Consider the following 22815-nt stretch of genomic DNA (forward strand, 5'->3'; position numbering starts at 1 on the left):
GATATCTTACGTAACATACAAATGTTGAAAGCCCTTTTTAGAACTAAGTATATATTTTGCATCATTTCCGGTGAGACGTTGACTTTTTTCCACTCATAAATTAATACAATTACCAAAACATGTATTTTCGCGGAACCCTGCCCTGTAAAGAGAGTTTTTATGCTTTTTCTTTGTTTGGTTTGGTTTGTGTGATGTTTGGGTTTATTAATAATTTGAAAAAATAAAAGTAAATACTATTGTAATCGGGGTTAAACGAAGAACAGCTGACATTTTAAATTTAGCTATCATATTCTCTAGAGCTATGTAATGAGTTATATGTAACACGGGGACACCTGTGGGTACAGTCACGATGACGTCACGTCAGCCTCGTAGGTGCCACGGGGTCGCTGAGACGTGGACAGTCTGAAGGACGGTGTGACGGCCTTCTATTGATTACTTCCCGTACGGGTGAAAAAGGAGGTAAGAGGGAGCGTTCCCCAAGATCATCTCAAACGAGGCTGCGTGGGGCCGTTGTGTCCTTTATCCCGGTGAGAAGGTAGCGGTGCGCTGACACTAACTCACCCCCTCAAGCCACCCTCCACCCTCCACTTGTTGTCCTCCGTCCCACCCATCTCCAACTGCAAGTGGCTACCGCCCGTTAGCGCGTCTTTCCCCCTGCATAACCCTCCGTCTCCGTGCTTCCAACAGTCCGCCTGCCTGCTCCCCGCTACCAGCAGAGCCTCCCTAGTGACGGTCCACGAGCCGATAAAAGTCGGGAGCGCCCTCGCTACTGTCTCTTGAAGCGCCGTCACACCACGGTACACACATAGCCAAGGTAGGTGCAGTTTTCTATTGATTACATTTCAGAGCCGACATAGATGCAAATGTTTTCTTGAGGATAACAGGGAGTAGCCGTTCATTATACCAAGTATTCTTGCCTCTTCTTGCCATTCCACCCTTACAAGTACCCGCTAGTCTTTACGAGTTGGACCATTGACTGTTATCAGCACCCAGCATATATTATGAACTACGATTGTCTTGTATCTTAAAATATGTTTAAAAGTCATGTCATTCCACCAGGGAAATGGCCGTGAATTTAATCATATACATGTGTGTTATTTAAGATGTTCACCTGATACAGAAAAACAGAAAACAGCACACATATTGACATCATAACAAGGCAATAGTGCCTCTTTCGAATTAAGCATTGCTTGCAATCGGAATTTGAAACTGGTTCAGCATCTTTTAACATGTATACACTGGATGCATACTCAACCTTACTATATGTACAAAGTACTTTTATTACCATAAGACGTTCCGTCGTACATTTTCCACCGGTTTGAATCATATACAAATGATATGCAAATGTTGTATACAGTCGACAAAGTGTTAAATGTATCTGATGGCGCTGTTGAAAGCGAGGTGTGAACGCAGATGTGTTGTCAACCTTGTTATGACCACACATATGTGATCCCTATCACAGCAGGTGTAAACTGTGACACCTATGTATAACACTTCTCTATGTGTGTTCCGCGGTTGTTGAGAAGTAGGGCGAATGTGACAATCATCAAAGCCCCATGCTACAAACTGTAAACTTCATCGTGTAATACATTTAGAATTTCTCGCACAGATGCCAGTTTGTTGACGACGAAGCCAATACTTTTTTACACCAACTTGTTTTTAATAGTCTGTGGAGAGAGAATTTAGCTGTTCTTGTCCGCCGGTTGGTCTCGCAGCCTGACAGGCTAGTGTGCTGCTGATGCTGGACAAGTCAATGTATAGTAAGAGGAAGGTGATAGTTTGTTCATTGCATTGAGTTTGAGGAACAACGGATTTTTAATTGTTTGATTATGTGACTTGTGTTATCAAATAGACGCCAACTGATATATTTCGACTAGAGCCTGCTGGTTCAGTCTGAGGAATTATTTAACACGTCAATATTAACAGATTGGCCTCTGTGATAGTTCTTTGTACTCTACCTGTAAGGGAATCGGGCTTCTTCATTGACTATCTCGTGTTATTGTAGAAGCATCTGATTTGTTCGTGGTGTTAAACTTGTTTTGCTGGGTTTTTTCAAATTTAACTGTATCCAGCTTGTTATCATAACTGTTGATAGTACTTGTTCATAGTGCCTGACCTATTCATAGTACCTGACCTATTCATAGTGCAAGACCTATTCAAAGTACCTGACCTATTCATAGTGCAAGACCTATTCATAGTACAAGACCTATTCGTAGTACCTGACCCTATTCATAGTACCTGACCTATTCATAGTACTCGACCTATTCATAGTACTTAACCTATTCATAGTACCTGAACTATTCATAGTACCTGACCTATTCATAGTGCCTGACCTATTCACCGTACTCGACCTATTCATAGTACTCGACCTTTTCGTAGTACTCGACCTATTCATAGTACTCAACCTATTCATAGTACTCGACCTATTCATAGTACTATTCATAGTACTCGACCTATTTATAGTACTCGACCTATTCATAATACTTGACCTATTCATAGTGCCTGACCTATTCATAGTACCTGACCTAGTCATAGTACTTGACCTATCCATAGTACCTGACCTATTCATAGTACTTGACTTATTCATAGTACCTGAACTATTCATAGTACTCGACCTATTCATAGTACTCGACCTATTCATAGTACCTGAACTATTCATAGTGCCTGACCTATTCATAGTACCTGACCTATTCATAGTACCTGACCTATTCTTAGTACCTGACCTATTCATAGTACTAGACCTATTCATAGTACCAGACCTATTCATACTACCAGACCTATTCATAGTACCAGACCTTTTCATACTACCTGACCGTTTCATAGTTCCAGACATATTCATAGTTTCAGACCTTTCGCAGTAAATGACGTATTCATAGTATCTGACCTATTGATAGTACCAGACCTTTCGCAGTACCTGACCTTTTCGCAGTACCTGACCTTTTCATAGTTCCAGACCTTTTCATAGTATCTGACCTATTCATAGTACCCGATTTGTTCATCATACCTGACCTGTTCATAGTACCTCACTTGTTCATCATAACTCCCTTGTTCATAGTACCTAATAATGCCCTGTTCACAAAACCAGACATATCTACATGTGATCGTAAGCGAATACAAGCTGTTTCCATTCCTTTTTCCTCCTGTTTTTCTGTAACCTGCAAATGGAATCTGCAACCAAGACCAAACTGTTTCCTACATAATTGATAAATGTCATGAGGTAATTATGTCGTGCCGATTTTCTACAAAAAAAAGTCGCAAGTAGTTTTATTTATTGTCACATTTTATTTATTTAACAGGCGTTCAAATCAACATACGTTTTCTCCCAGGGTGCAGTGATACTTACGCACTGCGATGTGTTGTAGGGAAAAGCCGTGAAGGACATTTCAATCAGACATATAGCCTTTCCTTTCTCTTAAAATATCAAATCAGTTGTACACTGCGTGTGTGTCCTAGTTGTCTCGCTTTTCAAAAATTGCACATACAGTTGCACGGTAACGGGAATGTGCACTACCTATTGCTAGGCGGATAGTTCTGCTGTTCCTGATGGTAGTGTATTATTGTGTGTATAATACAATGTGTAGTAGTAGTAGTAGTAGTAGTAGTAGTAGTAGTATTTGAGTGTAGTTGCTGATAATTCTGCTCGATGTCTATAGTAGTAGAAGTAAATACGACTATTGTTTGCTTAAGACTAAAAAACATGGATGGTTTCAACGCCGAAGGGTTATCATACAGTGCATTTTCATACGGACGAGTACCGTCGGCGATTTGACCATGCGTAGATGACGATCAGACCCCTAATCGTTTTATGACAGTTTAGATGCCTGCCTCCTTACGGCGTTAAAAGCCCGAAGCGTCAGTGCGTATCTTGTTACGGTAATACCATCAGTAAAGGCGCTTATCGTTATACGCAACGCGATTACAGGATTTTAATGCTTGAAAACCGAGAACATCATATCTCAAGCAATGGTATTTAGAGACGTATTGAGTATTCAGTACCTACAGTTCCCGGGAGAGAATATTCGATAAACCACAAAAAAAACCTGAAAACACATTTTGTTTTAGATTTTGTTCTTACATTTGTTGTTGTTTGTCCATACAGTAAACTACGGTTATAACGAACTCAAAGGGACCGCTAATTTTAGTTCGTAATAACCGTAGTTCGTTATAAGCATATATACAGCATATATATGCAACACATTGCCGGGACTAAAAGATACGTTCGTTATATCGGTAAGCTCGTTATAAGCGTGTTCGTTATAAACGTAGTTTTTCATGGTCGAACTGGCAATATAGTTGTCATTACACACCATGCCAGTAAGGACCTGATATGTACATGACGTCATTCATTGGTTACACACAACGAAATGGTTTCCCACAGACTTCTATAGTAACGTTAATACAGTAAACTACGGTTATAACGAACACGTTTATAACGAACTGACGGATATAACGAACTTACTTTTTAGTCCCGACTATTTGCTGTAGTTATGCTGTCATATGCTTATAACGAACTACGGTTATAACGAACTAAAAATAGTAGTCCCTTTGTGTTCGTTATAACCGTAGTTTACTGTATTTTTTAAAAATAACTTAGCATTGAACAGCTATAACATTTACATGTGTGCACAATTTGGCTTGAGGGCAGCAATAAAAACAAATCAATGGCTCCCTTAACTAGCTTCTTTTCCGAGTAAAGGAAGTTATATTCACCACCCCCAAATGTCATTTGCTTGAAAACATCTCTGGTCACATTCAGCATAAGTCATCATGTTACAAAAGACAGTACTAAATACAGAAAAAAAACATGGTCAGTTTTAATTACTGTATGGATGTTTTATTCGAAAAACATATAAAATCTTACATAAATCATCCAATCACAGCTGCCAGTTGATTTTTTTCTACGCTGAATGCTGCTACTTGTTGAACGACTGGTTCTGATTTGGTGCAGTAGAACCTGTAAGTACATAGATGTCGCAATCTTGATTTAGTCGGAAGTCTGAACATTCACGTTATTTAGGTAAATCAGAAACTTGGATCAGACGCTAATCACTGTTGTTATCTGCCGAAACTGAATCATATGACCTAACAGGCAAAATAGTGGTTAAAATATATGGATGGATCGATGAAAATCAGTGAAGACACAGGTGTCCGCGAATAAGATAGTCGTGTCCTGCTCTACCGTTAGCGCCGCGACTCACTCACGTTTCATAAAAAAATAAGTGTTTGTTTGTTGCTTGATGCTGCACCCAGCAATACTCATGCCAATCCAGTGATGGGCATCATGACCAACGGTTCGCGTCGTTGAGGTTCATGTACCACGCTTCGCTCTGAACTCCCATGTCAAAGAGGTTGACAGCCAGTGAGCAAGGAAGTGCGAAAAGTCTCTGTTGAGATCATACATAGTATGGGATAGACTCGCGCATCGTGTTGACAAGCGACATGTCATATTTAGTCAATTCCCGTGAATGCCTATGATAGAGATTCTGGGATGGCGTAACCTTAGAATTTTGAGGTAGCTTAAATCATTCTTGGGTTAATGTTATTTCGTGGAAGATGTCACACCCTTAACGAATAGTTATCGTTATAATAAGGTTGTTTCGTGAAAAGGGCCGCATACCAAGCTGTACCACAGTTCGAACATTTGAATTGTGTCCAATTTGAGAAAAAACGTTGGTATTGGTGGAGAAACAACTCGCGAGGCTGATGCAAATCCGGGACGTGTACAAAATTCAATGTTCACCCCGAGGTCAAATGAAGCACATGTAGCACATGTGGTGTCCCCTTTGGCAGGAGACGTAGTTCGAAATATACTATGTTCACCAGTTGCGAATGGGTACCCGGTAGGATAATATGAAGGCGACTGTTAACCTTCTACGGCCTCATAGGCAGCAATTATTATTATTATCATGTACAGACTAAAATGAAAAATGCAGCAAAGAGGGTTTGGGTGATCGTGGCACAGTCAGGCTTGTTAGGCTTATCGTCATCTCAGGGCCCTTGCCCCCTCTACACGCAGCCCACATAACGAATTGGACTTCTCCCAGGAAGGGTTGCCTAGTCGAACCCACCCAGAACCTTTCGGAGAATGTGAAGACTCACCAACACCACAGCCTTATGCATCACCCGCATTGTCAGAAGGGCTGTATTCCTGGTAGCAAACCCGGGTACTCTCCCAATGTCAAACAACAGATTGGGAGGTTCCAAACCTAAGGCACCGAAAACAATGGGGAGTCGGACAACTTGGTACTTGGGATGCAAGCGTGACATTTCGAAAGCGATGTCTGCTTTGACTTCATTGCGTGCGTTTAGTTCTGAACACCAGATTTTCTTAAGTCTACATTTGTACTCTGCCCGATGTTTTTACTTAAAATGGGCGTTCTGGAGTTTGTCCCTAGCCTGCATTCTCAAGTATGTATAGGCCTGGCCTTCCACGAGATGGTCAATAACTGCCCCCCCCCCCCCCCCCCCCCCCCCCCCCTCTTCTACCTTGCCACCTTTCAGATGAAGAATGTTGCATTTGGATATACACATATCATTAGAAAAGGGGGTAAGTAAGAGCTGTTGGGTATCTGTACTGTGGGGGTTCAGGATGATAACCTTCCTCTTTGCTAAACAAAAAGCTCAACGGATTTCGCGACATACAAAAAAGCAAACGACTAAAACAATCGCCCTGAAACATTTACTCTTCTAATAGAAATGGGTTCCGAAGTCATCACCTGCCCCTGCGAATACATCTCAAGATGCGTTGACCATCAGTTCATTAAAGATTTTAGTAAAACAAGTAGTCGCTCGGGGAGGTCAAACATTCCAGTGACTTCAAAATCGATTCGTGAGGTGAAGAATCATAAACTTTTCTGTAGTCTATCCAACAGATTGAGAGGTTACGATGGTGAGTTTCATCTTCTTCAAGGATCATTTCTTGAACTAGCACTTGATCCTTGCAACGATTTCTCTCTCCTTTCTGCTCCATGTAAATAATGTCATTGGAAGCAAGATGACACAGGATCTGTAAGACACCCTGTAAATATTTTGCACTGTGTATTCAGAGTCATGGGGTGGAAGTTTTTAGGGTCAGTCAAATCACATTTCTTTGGGAAAAGTATTGTTCGACCTTTGCCTAACCCCTGTATCCACAAGAAAATTTAAACATGACGTAATGGTGTTTGGACACATGAGAATAGTTTCCCAAACCGGTTTCAAATACCATCAGGCCTGGGCGCCGTATTAAATTTGGACTTTTAAATTACCCTTTTCAGGCAATCGGGTGTAATGAAACACAACAATTGTGTCTTTATTTTCTCATGTGTATTATTATTGTAATCCTCTACCCATGGTTCCTTGAGGTTTCAGTTGCCGGGTATAGACCACAACTGTTTCCAAAACCTTTCACTGGAATCCATGGTGGGTCTTTTCTCATCACTGCCATTGGTTACCTGTAAAACTGTTTTTCTTTCTATTTGAACAGTATATTTTGTTTTGTGAAATTATTTTTCTCGTCCCACTTTCTTTTTTAATTCTGTCCAAACCTTCATTTTTGCCTTCAGAGAATCAAGAATCTATATTTATAATGTTCTCTCTTGTTGTTGTGTATTTTGTTTTAAATTTGTTCCAAATTGATTCTTGGCGTTTTGACATTGATTTCCCCGAGGAACGTAATTTCAAGCAAGGTTATATCCAGGATATCTTTCCTTGTTTCGTTCAGTTTTATTTGAAACCGTTTTTTTCTCTCGGTGATTTCGTTTACTCCCCATTTTTGTTTCATTGTCTTTGGAAATTGTATGGCGTTACTCCTGATTTCGAGCAGCAGCATACACGCAAAGTTAATGTCATGCAAAGAACAGTCCGCAATAAGAGTGACTGAAATAATGTCATTTAATTGATCAAGTTGATTCTGTGGAAATGATTGATTAAGTTGTTTTATTGGTCTCCATTTCTCAATCGGTAAATCACAGATTTTTCTAGGGAATGACATTAAGCAAATATGCAATGGATCATAAAAAAGATCATTATTAGAAGGGGGAGAAAAACTCCAAAGATTCGAGGTCACCATCAGGAATTTCACTTTGTTAGCCAATGTGTGGGTCATCAGTGACAACTGCATCAGGTAATCAAGGGAGAGTAATGCGAACGTTCATTTGCAATTTCGGGTCTGCTACTGTTGGAATTGAGGGTTCATGTAAAGGCGCCTGACGAGGCCCTTAGTAGTAGTAGTAGTAGTAGAAGTAGTAGTAGTAGTAGTAGTAGTAGTAGTAGTAGTAGTTTAAGTTATTATTCTATTCACAAATTATTTCCCTCCACCGTTTCCTGTCGAAACGTAAGCAACTATCTATTCTATGTAATAAGACGTTTTAGAGATTTATTATTGACATTGACATACGCTCTCCCTCATCATTACACCTACGTATTGTCTGTGTCAGACATTTATGTCATGTAGCAGATTTCCCCGAATTATGCCGACTGTCACTGCCGTGAGAGAAAAGCTTAGTGATAATCTTTTACCCAACCGGGAAACATATGCCAAGAAGCGCAAGCTGAATTCAGACTATCGTTGGCTATCATCTTCCATCAGATGATCGTGGTTGGCACCAATGCACCTGGAATGTTCTAAACTACAGATGGCTACTACCTGAAATGGCACCTATAGCTATGAGCCCAACTTCAAGTATCATTTTCTGATTTAAAGAGGATCAAAATTGATACTGATTTGATGCATCATGTGGGAGTGAGATGACGTGAACGTAGACGTATTTCTGCCTGAAGGACAAATACATGGCTTCAACATATAATCAATCTGTTGACTGACATTGGGAGAGTATACGGGTTTGCTGCCAGGAATACTACACTTCTGACAATCTGGCTAATGCAGAAGGCTGCATTGTTTGGGAGTCTGCACGCACATTCTTCGAAAAGTTGTGGGTGGGTTCGACTAGGCAGCGCTTCCTGGGAGAAGTCCCATTCACTGTCTGGGCTGCGTGTAGAGGGTGCAAGGGCCCTGAGCTGATGATGAGCCTAACCAGCCTGACTGTGCCAGGATCACCCAAACCCTCTTTGCTGCATATGTTTTTTAATTTTAATCTGTTAATAAAATAATAATACCTCTACCCTTAAGCTTGCTCAAGCTGCTAGATTATTACCCCTGGATCAGTGTGCACACGATTTTCATTCTCACCTCCCTGGGGAATATACCACCAAACACCACATAAAAAACTTGATACCACATGAACGGCATCAAGATACTTGCTTGTTTCCTGTGACGTCCGCGCCTTATCTAACAGGCCCTCCAGATCTATCAGTGTTCATGATCAAACAGTTAAATACTACATGCGGTTTTTACACTCGGGTCAGGAATGTGGGACCTCTTCCTGTCACACTCCCTATCCTGAATGAAGAACCGCAACCCCCTCCTTACCACTCAATGCCTGTGTCGCAGATAAACGCCCACGTTCTCGCATAGGTTGTTTTCCTGACATTTCTGACCTATTTTTCGACAACCAGGTTACATCAGTTATATATCCTGGTGCCATTACTTATAAATTCTATAAGTCGATTAGTTTCACTCTTATATTCTGACGTCGCTGTCTGTTTGTTTTTAACTTTCACCAACCTTGTAAGTAGCGAGGGGTTAGCATAATTGTGTTATTCTGACACTTATTTAACCTCGTGGAAACCTTCTCTTGAATGAAGTTTGGTCCATAATGAATGGCTGTATCCTGTGTACCGTTACCCGAGGCTGTGTACGTTTCTTGAGAACATCCAATAGATCGTGTTTATTATATTTCTGTTAATTATCTGCTGCATGATAATCGATGGGATTATTATAAGCACAAAGACCATTAGACCGGATGTCTCGACAGGAGAATGACGGGTAAGGATGTGTTTGATATCGACAGACAAGACCCATACGTGATCTTGTTATGTCAGGAGCGCACGTTCTGAATGATGACGTCTCTCAGATCCCACCCCTTCCCGTCACCCCCTCTCATAAGGTGTGCAGACTGTCAACATGCACCATAGATACCATTGATCTCATTAATTGGTCGCCTCTGTACAATCTACAATCACAGGTCCTCTTGATGTTATCCGGAAGTATGTATCGACTGACTTCCGGTATCGATAAGCTCAAGAAATAGAATTCGACCATTGCAAGACGCAGACGTCGTTCACTGAAACACCAACACTCTCACATTCGCTTCATCAATGCCGCTTTGAAATCAAAACAATTTATTTTCTGAGACAGATTTTGCATGTTCTTGCTTGGTATATGTTGTACTATATGTGAAAACCCTAATAGTTAAATTGGACATTGAAATAGCGTGGGTAGCTGTGATCCGTGTTAGTCTGCTTTAATGAACCGGATAAGAGAAATGCATTGACATCAACAGAAAATCGAATACCACTTGAAAGTTCTGATAAATAGCTCAGATTCGTAATTCAGCCTTTCGCTCCGTTTCTTCTCCGGAGCCTGCGGGCAAAGAAGTCGGCAAACATCGTCGTGTCATTCCAACTGACCTCCTCAGTCCTTGGTGCCGATCACAAATCGTGTTCATCTTGACTTGTTAAGTATTCAGGTCGGAGTTTGTTCTTTGCCGAGACTCATCACTTCCCCTAATGGTTATCTCTCGCAACTGTTGCGCCAGACCAGTTTAACCTTAAAGTGGTTATCGTAAGTATCGATCTTCCACCATCACGGACCCCGCTCTCTACCCTATGATTACCATTGTGTAGCGTTACAGCTCTAACAGGATCACAGTCGCTGCGGTAGCTCACTTACACGTTCAGTCCAGCGCACCCTCAACCAAATATAATGTCAATATAAGTCTTCACCACTATCTACTCCACCGCCCCCATCATGGAGTGGATTGAGCTTTTGCGCGGAGAAGAATGTGGGTGGTTCGACCCCTTGGCCGCGTCATAGCAACATACGTTGAATTATTGTTGTTACCTGGTGCTTGGCTTGAATGGGCTAAAACAAGGACTGGTCGGCGCGGAGTCTACTGTGTCTGAGTGAGGTATTCATGTTAATCTGCGGCTAGTACTATAAAATCCGGACAGGTACAACCTTACTTCACCTCACCGCTATTAATAACAATGCTGGTTTTGGTATAAGTTTATACGGTGTTCGATGTCAGGCAAGAAACACTTCCATATTAATGCAATTTGTGTGAGTGTAGGGCAGACATGCTTACTCTTTTACCGAACACCTGGGGCCGCCTCCGTGGTCTAGTGGTAGAGCGTCCGCCCGGAGAGCGGAAGGTCCGGGGTTCGATCCCCGGCCGCGTCATACCAAAAGACGTTAAAAGATGGTACTTGTTGTTATCCTGTCTGACGCTCGGCATTAAGGGGCTTAAACAAGGACTGGTCGGCTCGGAGTCAGTATACTGTGTCTAATTGGGGTATTCATGTTAAACTGCGGCATGGTATCTCAGTGGGCTAGCACTATAAATCGGTATCAGTCCTCACTAGTACAAGCAGCCACACACACACAAACACGTGCATGCACGTCGCTATATAAGTGCAATAATCTTGGACGCGACGTTAAACCCCATTTCACCTCACCTCACCTCACCTCACCTCACCTCACCTCACCGAACACCTGGTGTCATCATAGAGTTTCAGTTACCCCTTTATATCATTTTCACAACTATTTTGCCTTTTACTCCAAATAGAATTTTCGTCGGAAAATCAAGACTGGTTATTCTTTGGAGTTGACGTTTCATATACAGTAAAGTACGGTTATAACGAACTCAAAGGGACTACTAATTTTAGTTCGTTATAACCGTAGTTCGTTATAAGCATATATACAGCATAACTACAGCAAATAGTCGGGACCAAAAAGGTAAGTTCGTTATATCCGTAAGTTCGTTATACGCCTGTTCGTTATAACCGTAGTTTTCTGTATATATACTACTATTGTGTGTCGCCTATGACAACAATGTAAGTTAACGTTTTCATTTCACCTGAATAGCCGTTGAACGGCGAAAGATCTTGTGTGGATAAAGAAACTTTGACAAGCTCGAATATCGGGACTTTTTGTATAACAGATATTATTCACCAGATGAAATCACTTGTTTTATATATATGTGACCTTCATTTGCAATCTGATGTCATCTCGTCCCCTATATTGGAAGATCAGCATCAGTTTTAGTTTACTAGACGCAAAAAAGGAAACAATGAAAAACATCGCCTCGGGTAACACCATGTGCAGCCGAAACTGACAAAGGCCGCGACATTACAAGTCAGTCCAACGATGGTCAGACACCCAGTTCGCCCAGTAAGGACGATCAGATCTGAGAGAAAACGTTTATCTGTCCTCGATCACATCACATCATGATGGCCACTTGATCAGTCTACCAATCATGTATTAGATTAGTGCGGAAGGCGCCTTCTCCGAATAAATCAAACCCGATTGTCATTATGCCCCGGAAACCTACATACTGGAAACGTGCTATCACTATTTAAAGATCTCACCTGTGCTTTCATGCGCATGTGCGGTGTTTGATGTAACCAACGACTGGTGTGATTACTAATTACTCAGGTTTATCGGGGTAATTAACGCGACTACGTGATATACGTCCTCCATGCCCCCGGCTAAGCAGCCACTACTTCCCCGCACTGCGGTCGATACTGTAACAGTGGGACGTTTATGAAAATAGAAGCGGCTTACTTTACAGTGAAAACGGGTAATTAATACATGATCAACAAATAATAGAAAGTCCAAATTCGACAGATCGATAATGGTTTATCAATATGTCACAAGTTTGGCCTACATTGCACAGTAACAATACCCGAGCACTCGACGCCGGTGTGATAATGCATTATGGATGACACATCTATTCCTGGCTCTCGTTGTATAACGGAGCAGCGCAACATCAACATCTTGTCGTTGCAAACACATACAATTAGGTAAATTTCTGCACTGTCGCTGTGAGATCTGAGATTGACCACTGATCGGACAAAGTGTGTGAGTTAGTTGGTTAAATGCCGCTTTGAAGAGTACAGTAAACTACGGTTATAACGAACTCAAAGGGACTACTAATTTTAGTTCGTTATAACCGTAGTTCGTTATAAGCATAACTACAGCATAACTACAGCATATAGTCGGGACCAAAAAGTAAGTTCGTAATATCCGTCAGTTCGTCATAAGCGTGTTCGTTATAACCATAGTTTCCTGTGCACGGGGTCACAGAGCATGTCAGGTTGATGACGTGGGAGGAAATCCCGAAGTAACACAGGTCTTCGATGTTCATCCTGTTTTCCACTTTCACACTTGCCAGAAAAGGATTCGATTCTGTGCAACTCAAAAGAAGTTAAAGAACACCCAATACTTTCATATTACTAGTGACGTAGATTAACTACTATAACAGGAAAGAATCGGGTGTTCTTTAACTTATTTTGTATATGTCATATAAACGTATATCTCAAATGGATACAACATATAACTCCTCTGTATCCCATGCATTATGTATCATATTCGATCCCTTGCATCATTACTGCTATCATTTGCTTCACCCAACAAATGAGTCAGATTGATCCCGTCAGATTAATCACGTCAGATTGATCACGTCAGATTGATCAAGCTGTTCATGAAAATGCATATAGCTTGGATTACCATATCTGCGCACGCTTGGATGATATGCATATATCTGTCTATATTGTTGATAAAGCACATTGTGCTCTTTTAATAGTCGTTTTTTATTGGCCACCATATCACATGTTCTTCTGATTTGATATGTCTTTTAATGTACTTTATTTTACTGTATTGTGCTGACAGTGTCTAGGGTTGTATACTCCCCAGGAGTGAGTGAATGAGTGAGTCGGGTTTAATGCTGATGTTAACAGTATTCCAGTTATATCACGGCATGTCAACTTAATGCGGGGGCCGCCTCCGTGGTCTAGTGGTAGAGCGTCCGCCCGGAGAGCGGAAGGTCCGGGGTTCAATCCCCAGCCGCGTCATACCAAAATATGTAAAAGATGGTACTTGTTGTTACCCTGTCTGGCGCTCGGCTAAAACAAGGACTGGTCGGCTCGGAGTCAGTATACTATGTCTGAGTGGAGTATTCATGTTTAACTGCGGCATGGTATCTCAGTGAGCTAGCACTTTAAATCGGCATCAGTCCGGACTAGTACAAGCAGCCACAGCAACACACACACACACGTACATGCACGTCGCTATATAAGTGCAATAATCTTGGACGCGACGTTAAACCCCATTTCACATCACCTCACCTTAATGTGGGAGAAATACCAGAAGTGATGCAGGTCTCGGACATTTACCACTTCTTTGAAAGACCGAGCCTGTGCCGATTTGATATGACTGTCGTTTAGTAATAAGTTTACCTTGGTTGAAATTAGTCACGAAGTGTCAGTCAAAGCAAATGAATTGTGAAGGCGTTCGTTAAAGGTTTCAGACTCAAATGATCTGCTTGGCTGGACCTATAGTAATTCTTCACAAAGCGACCGGAAGTACCGTGACGTCATTTTGTGAAGGACACGAACTGACATTACCTACGGTTCGACACTTCATGGATTGTTGCGTCAATCACAACCATGCGTTACCTCAATAGAACAATCGATTGATATTTTTTTCGTTTAGGATCGGAATTAAAATAAACGTTCGAACTTCTGACAAGAGATTATTAGTACGTGAACGCACTTAGCTGATAGCTCACTTTTGTCTGTTTACACTCCACTAATGTGTCTATTGGCATCATAACCAGCATAGTGAGACAGTGACCAGTATTTGCGTGAGGAAAAGGGCTATGAATGACCCTGTATTGCTTTGCGTATCTGACGACGATGGCCCAGGAGATACAGAGGTGGGAGGCACCAAGAAAGGAAACTAAGGCCGGGTACCTAACAAACAAAGCCATCAATTTCGTATCAGTCTCTGATTTTCAGCTGCTCTGCTGAGAAGACCTTATTAAACACATTGCCGGCTACTGGGACAGTGTTATTTGAATGATACTTCCTTTCCGTCACGGTCTTGTTGGTTTGGAACGGCCCACCCCTCGTTATTCGTCTGACATGGGGTAAATTTGGATTAGATATTGCGAACTTATTCCACAATGCAGTCTTTTCGGAAAAAAACGTACCACTGTTTTAACAGTACGTCGTCCAAGCACCACCGTGCATTTTCAAGACAAATATTATCGAGCAATAATGGGTGAATCTTGTTATATACTCTTAATTGTATTTGAATGTTGGTCTACTTTCAACTCTGAGACAGGTGGGAAGTCACAACTACCACAGCTTCAGATAAGCTACACATTTGCGTACAATACGCAAAATAAATCAACAACGTTGATTACATACAAACGTTTCTTTACAGATTTTTTGCTGATAGTGAGGCGGGTTTAACGGCGCTTTTAACAATTCTCCAGTTATGTCATTGCTTGTCAGCTTGATATGGGAGGAATGTTTACCTCTTCGGTGAAACCCACGAGCACGGGTATGGTGCAGACAAACCTAGAAACATAATCGAGGTTAACTGGGATTCGAACCCACAATCATAGGTCTCTGGCGTGCCCAAAGGAGGCAACTCTGCACAGCGAATCGCGGCGCCTTAGACGACTGGGCCTACCCTTGCCCCCCTTTACTGATATACTGCAGGCATCACACATGCATGTAGTCTAGTCTACTGCTGTAAATAACGTACCAACAAGGCGCTACATATCTCTTATTGTAAATTAGACATGTACATTGCTGCTGCTGTATGCGACATGTTGCACACTTGCTATTGATGTTGTTTAACGCCGCATCCAGAAATATTCCACCTATATGACTCTGGTCAGTAAATAATCGAGTCTGGACCAGACAATCCACTGATTGACATCATGAGCATCGATCTACGTAGTTTGGATACATCAACCAAGTCAACCAATCCCGTTAGTCGCCTCTTACGACAAGCATAGTCGCCATTTACGGCAAGCATGGGTTGCTGAAGACCTAGTCTAACGCGGATCTTCACGGGTCGTTACACACTTGAGGCAGGACTATAAATTAGAAGCCACCTGAAACAGCATTTTATGCAGATTTAATAACTTATTGATATAAAATACCCAATAGACTGGACTGATCATACTCAATTGCTCAACTAATTCTCTATGGCCCTCAACCATTCCCTCTTTTGTACACGTATGCCAGCTTCAACACAATGACGAGAATCAAACTCTGGTCTTCAACGTGACGTGTCATCGCTTTAACCACAAGGCTCCACCACGTGCATTTTGGTATGATCCTGTAATCTGTCCCATCCTCTCTAAATGATTTGGCGCTTCGTGATGGTACCCCTGTGTGTTTCAGCACGAATCATATGTCACTTAATTCATTGCATTGTCTCCTCAATACAGCTATTCAAGACAATAATATTTGCCAATATACTCAATTAAGCGACAGAGCATCTCTATGTTATCGAAACAGGGCTTTAAAGTGAGTGAGGGAGTGAGTTGGGTTTAACGCCGCTTTTAGCAGTATTCCAGTTATATCGCGGCGTGTCACCTTAATTCGGTAGGAAAGCCCGAAGTGATGAAGGTCTCAGACGTTTACCACTTCGGTGAAACCCACGAGCACGGGTATGGTGTTGACAAACCTTGAAACATAATCGGGGGAACCGAGATTCGAACCCACAACAGGGCTTTCAAGGACATGTGAAACTCGCTAACGCTTTTCATGTCTATTTCTAGACTGATATTGTCTGGCGTTGACGTTTTACGTTGTAATATGACGCTAAATACGATTTCCTCAGAAAAACAGATATTATGTCATACACTGCATCCTTGGTTTTTCTGTTTGTCTGGTCTTTATGAATGAAAACAGTGTTTGTTTTTTGTGATAAATGAAACAGTTTAGAGTGACCGAGGTATCATAATCAGTTTTGCCTGAAAAGCAGGGAACGATATCAAGAGAAAGACTGGTGTGTAAAGCTATGGCGGTGTAATCAATTTGGCATCATAAGTAAGTAGTGATATGAAGAGGAAGACGCATGTGTATGTCTTTGATGGTATAATCAATTTGGCATTGGAAACAATGTACACTGAAAGATCATATCCACCACGTCCCGTGCTTATCTTTCTGATCAGATAACGATTTGCCTCAAGTGCTAATTATTCAAACGTTTATCTAGTCTTCCAGGTGATCCATGCACGTAGTTCTACCGTGTAGGCCATTCACCCAGCATCTGGTAAATGGTCCCTTAATGTGTTGTGTACTATATAAATAAAGTAGAATGTCTTTCTTAGATTTATAGTTATACACGAGTTGAAACGTTTTAAGGAACTTAATGTCTTTATTCAGGGCATAGTAATCCAAGATTGGCCTCTTCATCGGAACATATTCATTTTCTAATTCAAAGAATGGACAATGTGTCTAATGTATTAATGCCCGTTTTATAACGCTAGCCATCTTTCAACGTCTTTAAACCTACCTAACCGTCCTCAAAAAATCGTGTAAACCTACCTGTACATTCCTCTAACATAATCTTGTTATCCTACTTATACCTTCCTCTAACATCATCTGATAAACCTACTTATACATTCCTCTAACATCATCTTGTAAACCCTACCTGTACATTCCTCTAACATAATCTTGTAAACCTACTTATACCTTCCTCTAACATCATCTGGTAAACCTACTTATACCTTCCTCTAACATCATCTAGTAAACCTACCTGTACATTCCTCCAATATCATCTAGTAAACCTTCCTGTACCTTCCTCTAACATCATCTAGTAAACCTACCGGTACCTTCCTCTAACATCATCTAGTAAACCTATCTGTACCTTAGTCTAACATCATCTTGTAAATCTTCCTGTACATTCCTCTAACATCATCTAGTAAACCTACCTGTGCAATCCTCCAACATCATCTAGTAAACCTACCTGTACAATCCTCCAACACCATCTAGTAAACCTACCTGTACCTTCCTCTAACATCATCTAGTAAACCTACCTGTACATTCCTCCAACATCATCTAGTAAACCTATCTGTACCTTAGTCTAACATCATCTTGTAAATCTTCCTGTACATTCCTCTAACATCATCTAGTAAACCTACCTGTGCAATCCTCCAACATCATCTAGTAAACCTACCTGTACAATCCTCCAACACCATCTAGTAAACCTACCTGTACCTTCCTCTAACATCATCTAGTAAACCTACCTGTACATTCCTCCAACATCATCTAGTAAACCTACCTGTACCTTCCTCTAACATCATCTTGTAAACCTACCTATACCTTAGTCTAACATCATCTTGTAAATCTTCCTGTACATTCCTCTAACATCATCTAGTAAACCTACCTGTACAATTCTCCAACATCATCTAGTAAACCTACCTGTACAATCCTCCAACATCATCTAGTAAACCTACCTGTACATTCCTCCAACATCATCTAGTAAACCTACCTGTACAATCCTCCAACATCATCTAGTAAACCTACCTGTACAATCCTCCAACATCATCTAATAAACCTACCTGTACAACCCTCCAACATCATCTAGTAACCCTACCTGTACAATCCTCCAACATCATCTAGTAAACCTACCTGTACAATCCTCTAACATCATCTAGTAACCCTACCTGTACAATCCTCCAACATCATCTAGTAAACCTACCTGTACAATCCTCCAACATCATCTAGTAACCCTACCTGTACAATCCTCCAACATCATCTAGTAACCCTACCTGTACAATCCTCCAACATCATCTAGTAACCCTACCTGTACAATCCTCCAACATCTTCTAGTAACCCTACCTGTACAATCCTCCAACATCATCTAGTAAACCTACCTGTACAATCCTCCAACATCATCTGATAAACCTACTAATACATTCCTCTAACATCATCTAGTAACCCTACCTGTACAATCCTCCAACATAATCTTGTAAACCTACCTGTACAATCCTCATACATCATCTAGTAAACCTACCTGTACCTTAGTCTAACATCATCTTGTAAATCTTCCTGTACATTCCTCTGACATCATCTAGTAAACCTACCTGCACATTCCTCTAACATCATCTAGTAAACCTACCTGTACAATCCTCCAACATCATCTAGTAAACCTACCTGTACAATCCTCCAACATCATCTAGTAAACCTACCTGTACCTTAGTCTAACATCATCTTGTAAATCTTCCTGTACATTCCTCTAACATCATCTAGTACACCTACCTGTACAATCCTCCAACATCATCTTGTAAACCTACCTGTACAATCCTCCAACATCATCTAGTAAACCTACCTGTACAATCCTCCAACATCATCTTGTAAACCTACCTGTACAATCCTCCAACATCATCTAGTAAACCTACCTGTACCTTAGTCTAACATCATCTAGTAAGCCTACCTGTACCTTAGTCTAACATCATCTAGTAAACCTACCTGTACAATCCTCCAACATCATCTAGTAAACCTACCTGTACAATCCTCCAACATCATCTAGTAACCCTACCTGTACAGTCCTCCAACATCATCTAGTAAACCTACCTGTACAATCCTCATACATCATCTAGTAAAATTACCTTACCTTAGTCTAACATCATCTTGTAAATCTTCCTGTACATTCCTCTAACATCATCTAGTAAACCTACCTGCACAATCCTCTAACATCATCTAGTAAACCTACCTGTACAATCCTCCAACATCATCTTGTAACCCTACCTGTACAATCCTCCAACATCATCTAGTAAACCTACCTGTACCTTAGTCTAATTTCATCTTGTAAATCTTCCTGTACATTCCTCTAACATCATCTAGTAAACCTACCTGTACAATCCTCCAACATCATCTTGTAAACCTACCTGTACAATCCTCCAACATCATCTAGTAAACCTACCTGTACAATCCTCCAACATCATCTTGTAAACCTACCTGTACAATCCTCCAACAACATCTAGTAAACCTACCTGTACAATCCTCCAACATCATCTAGTAAACCTACCTGTACAATCCTCCAACATCATCTAGTAAACCTGCCTGTACCTTCCCCTTACATCATCTTGTAAACCCTACCTGTACCTTAGTCTAACATCATCTAGTAACCCTACCTGTACAATCCTCCAACATAATCTTGTAAACCTACCTGTACAATCCTCATACATCATCTAGTAAACTTACCTTACCTTAGTCTAACATCATCTTGTAAATCTTCCTGTACATTCCTCTAACATCATCTAGTAAACCTACCTGCACAATCCTCTAACATCATCTAGTAAACCTACCTGTACAATCCTCCAACATCATCTTGTAACCCTACCTGTACAATCCTCCAACATCATCTAGTAAACCTACCTGTACCTTAGTCTAATTTCATCTTGTAAATCTTCCTGTACATTCCCCTTACATCATCTTGTAAACCTACCTGTACCTTAGTCTAACATCATCTAGTAAACCTACCTGTACAATCCTCCAACATCATCTTGTAAACCTACCTGTACCTTCCCCTTACATCATCTTGTAAACCTACCTGTACTTTCCTCTAACATTATATATGTTCTCCAACATGCACTCTTATATCAGTCATCCCGAAACATTCTAATCAGTAGCAACCAATACATGTATACCCATATAGTAATTCTGTAACATACCGACAATGCCAACACAAAAGATACCTTCGTTTGTCATTTTTCAACATACTGTACAGAACCTGTTTGAACCCATTTCTCTTTGCATGAAAAGTATACGCAAATGATCAATAAGGTTAATAATACATTAATTGTTGCAGGTGCCTTTGTCCGCTTGCTCAGTACAAGGCGGAATGGAAGGGCTGAAGACAGGAAGATGCCCCCTCGTGCTCCTGGGTGTTCTATTTCTGCACGTCGGTTGGGTACTGGGAGACTGGGAACGCTCGTGTTCACTAGAAACAAAGAGGGAGGGACCGCGAGGTATCTGTGGGTCGCGCCTCCCTGATGTACTACAGCTCGTGTGTCGGGTCTACGGTGGTTACACAGAGAAGTGGTTCCGGAAGCGGAGTGACGAAGGTAGGGAGAGCCGAAGTGTCTCGGAGATGCGGACTTAAATGAAACTTGTTTGTTTTCTTGTAAGATATTGTTTTAATGTGTAATGTAAAGGGGCCCGGAGACAATCATAAAGTTAAGAAAACTAGATTTCGAAAATACTGTAGACTTGGAAATTTCGGATATATTAGTTTCTGAATGTGTGTTATCATGACACACAACCTAAGATGTTGTTTTCTACAATGTCTATTGTCCATACACTACAAGGATGTAAATTCAGATTTTAATCGAATTCGATTCCACGCTTAAAAGAGAAACAAGAACAGCAGTCGCTACTAGCTGTCACAATGAGTGATATTATCAGAGACAATAATATTTTGAATCCAATGACTTTTAAAAGTTTACTGACACACACAAAATTCATTGAAAACAATTTTGATAACACATTCTATAAGAAGAATTATACTGCCAATAACATTTTGTCAGTTGTGTTTCTTTCCATTTCAGATAGCAAAAACAGAATAAAAGATATTATTTTAGGAAAAAGGGACGCCCTCTCCTATCTTAGTAAACGAAGCACTAGCTCATTCGGCGAGCAAGGAATCACCTGCGAGTGTTGCTACCACAGGTGTACTTTAAGAGAGCTGCGGCAGTACTGCAAATCGTCACAGTTAACTAGCGGTCGACGACCACTACACCTGGGCCGCAAATAGCTGGACTCCCACCCATTCCTTTATTCCTGCCTCCCCTCCCTGCTCACTGTCTAGCCTCTTCCGGCTGCACCTTTTGCTAAGCTCCGCTGTTCACATCCAAGACACAAGTCTCTCTGGACTCACTGACAGTCGATCTGTGTTAGACGTGGGATAACACACCACATTATACATTTTGTATCCACATATTCAAGCAAATGATGATTAACCAGATGATGCTTGACAACCCAGTGCTTCTGATTATTTTGCTAAAGGTGCTTGAAATTCCTGTGAACGAATGTAGCACCTGCGACTCGGTGATGTGGCAAAACGCCATTGTGTTTGTGTGTGGCTAATACTTGACCCAACTTCTTGAAGGCAAAATGAGATGTCAGCAATTTGTTGCGTATTTATAAGTAATGGATGTATGCGGAGGTGGCTCAAGCGCACCACAGAAGATAAGACTTGGATTTATGGTGACTTTACGATTGGTTTGGACAGAGGAATATAGTCAGTGGTATTATACATTGGTGACAGTGACAGTTGGTGAAGCAATGCTGTACATGTCAAACGTACAAGATCAGAATCGCGTTTGATTTTAATTCTAATTTGAAACCCATCCTTAAATTTAGTAAGACATTTAGTTCTTTGTTTCTTACGGTGATCAGCATGTGATGTCATGCCAAAGAGGCCAAACATCAACCCTAGTGCACTTCTAATCTTGCCTCTTTGCGAAACACTAATACGTAGTGATGAATATTATGTCACGTGGTACGGAGCGCACAGGGACGGGATCCCGAAGGAAACATTTGTTTCATGACATGAGTTTGTTAATACTATAAGGGTAACGCTATTTTTCAGGGCATTATCATTTGCAGAAGCCCGAGGTCTTCCATTACGGACCGACGAAGGAGGGCAGTTGAAAAGACCGAGGGCTTCTACAAATGATAATGCCCTGAAAAATAGCGTTACCGTTATTATAGCTAAACTGGATGGAATTTGTTATCAAATAAAAAAGAAACAACAATATCGGTTTTGAAATATTTACTGCAATCACCACGAATGCCACTGACCCACTTTTACACATATGGAAACGTCATAGAACAAACCAGATGACGTCACTATTCAACGTGACGTCACCTATCCCTATCCTATGACGTCACCTAAGAACG

At 41.1% G+C, this 22815-nt stretch overlaps 1 protein-coding gene across 2 annotated transcripts in view; it reads left to right on the forward strand.

Moving 5' to 3' along the window:
* LOC139473575 (con-Ins Im2-like) overlaps positions 1-22473 on the forward strand; it is an 84622-nt gene extending 62149 nt beyond the window's left edge. Inside the window, exons 2-4 of one of the 2 annotated variants that reach the window (XM_071256230.1) lie at positions 688-814; positions 20723-20978; positions 21462-22473. In XM_071256230.1, the coding sequence (XP_071112331.1) occupies positions 20756-20978; positions 21462-21667 (429 nt within the window). In that variant the 5' untranslated portion in view covers positions 688-814; positions 20723-20755 and the 3' untranslated portion in view covers positions 21668-22473. The remainder of the gene's footprint in view (positions 1-687; positions 815-20722; positions 20979-21461) is intronic. The other variant, XM_071256231.1, reaches the window with a different exon arrangement.
* Positions 22474-22815: the final 342 nt, after the last annotated feature.

This window comes from Haliotis cracherodii, unplaced genomic scaffold (genome assembly GCF_022045235.1).
Source record: "Haliotis cracherodii isolate W230 unplaced genomic scaffold, xgHalCrac1.p SCAF_3, whole genome shotgun sequence".
NCBI lineage: Eukaryota > Metazoa > Mollusca > Gastropoda > Lepetellida > Haliotidae > Haliotis > Haliotis cracherodii.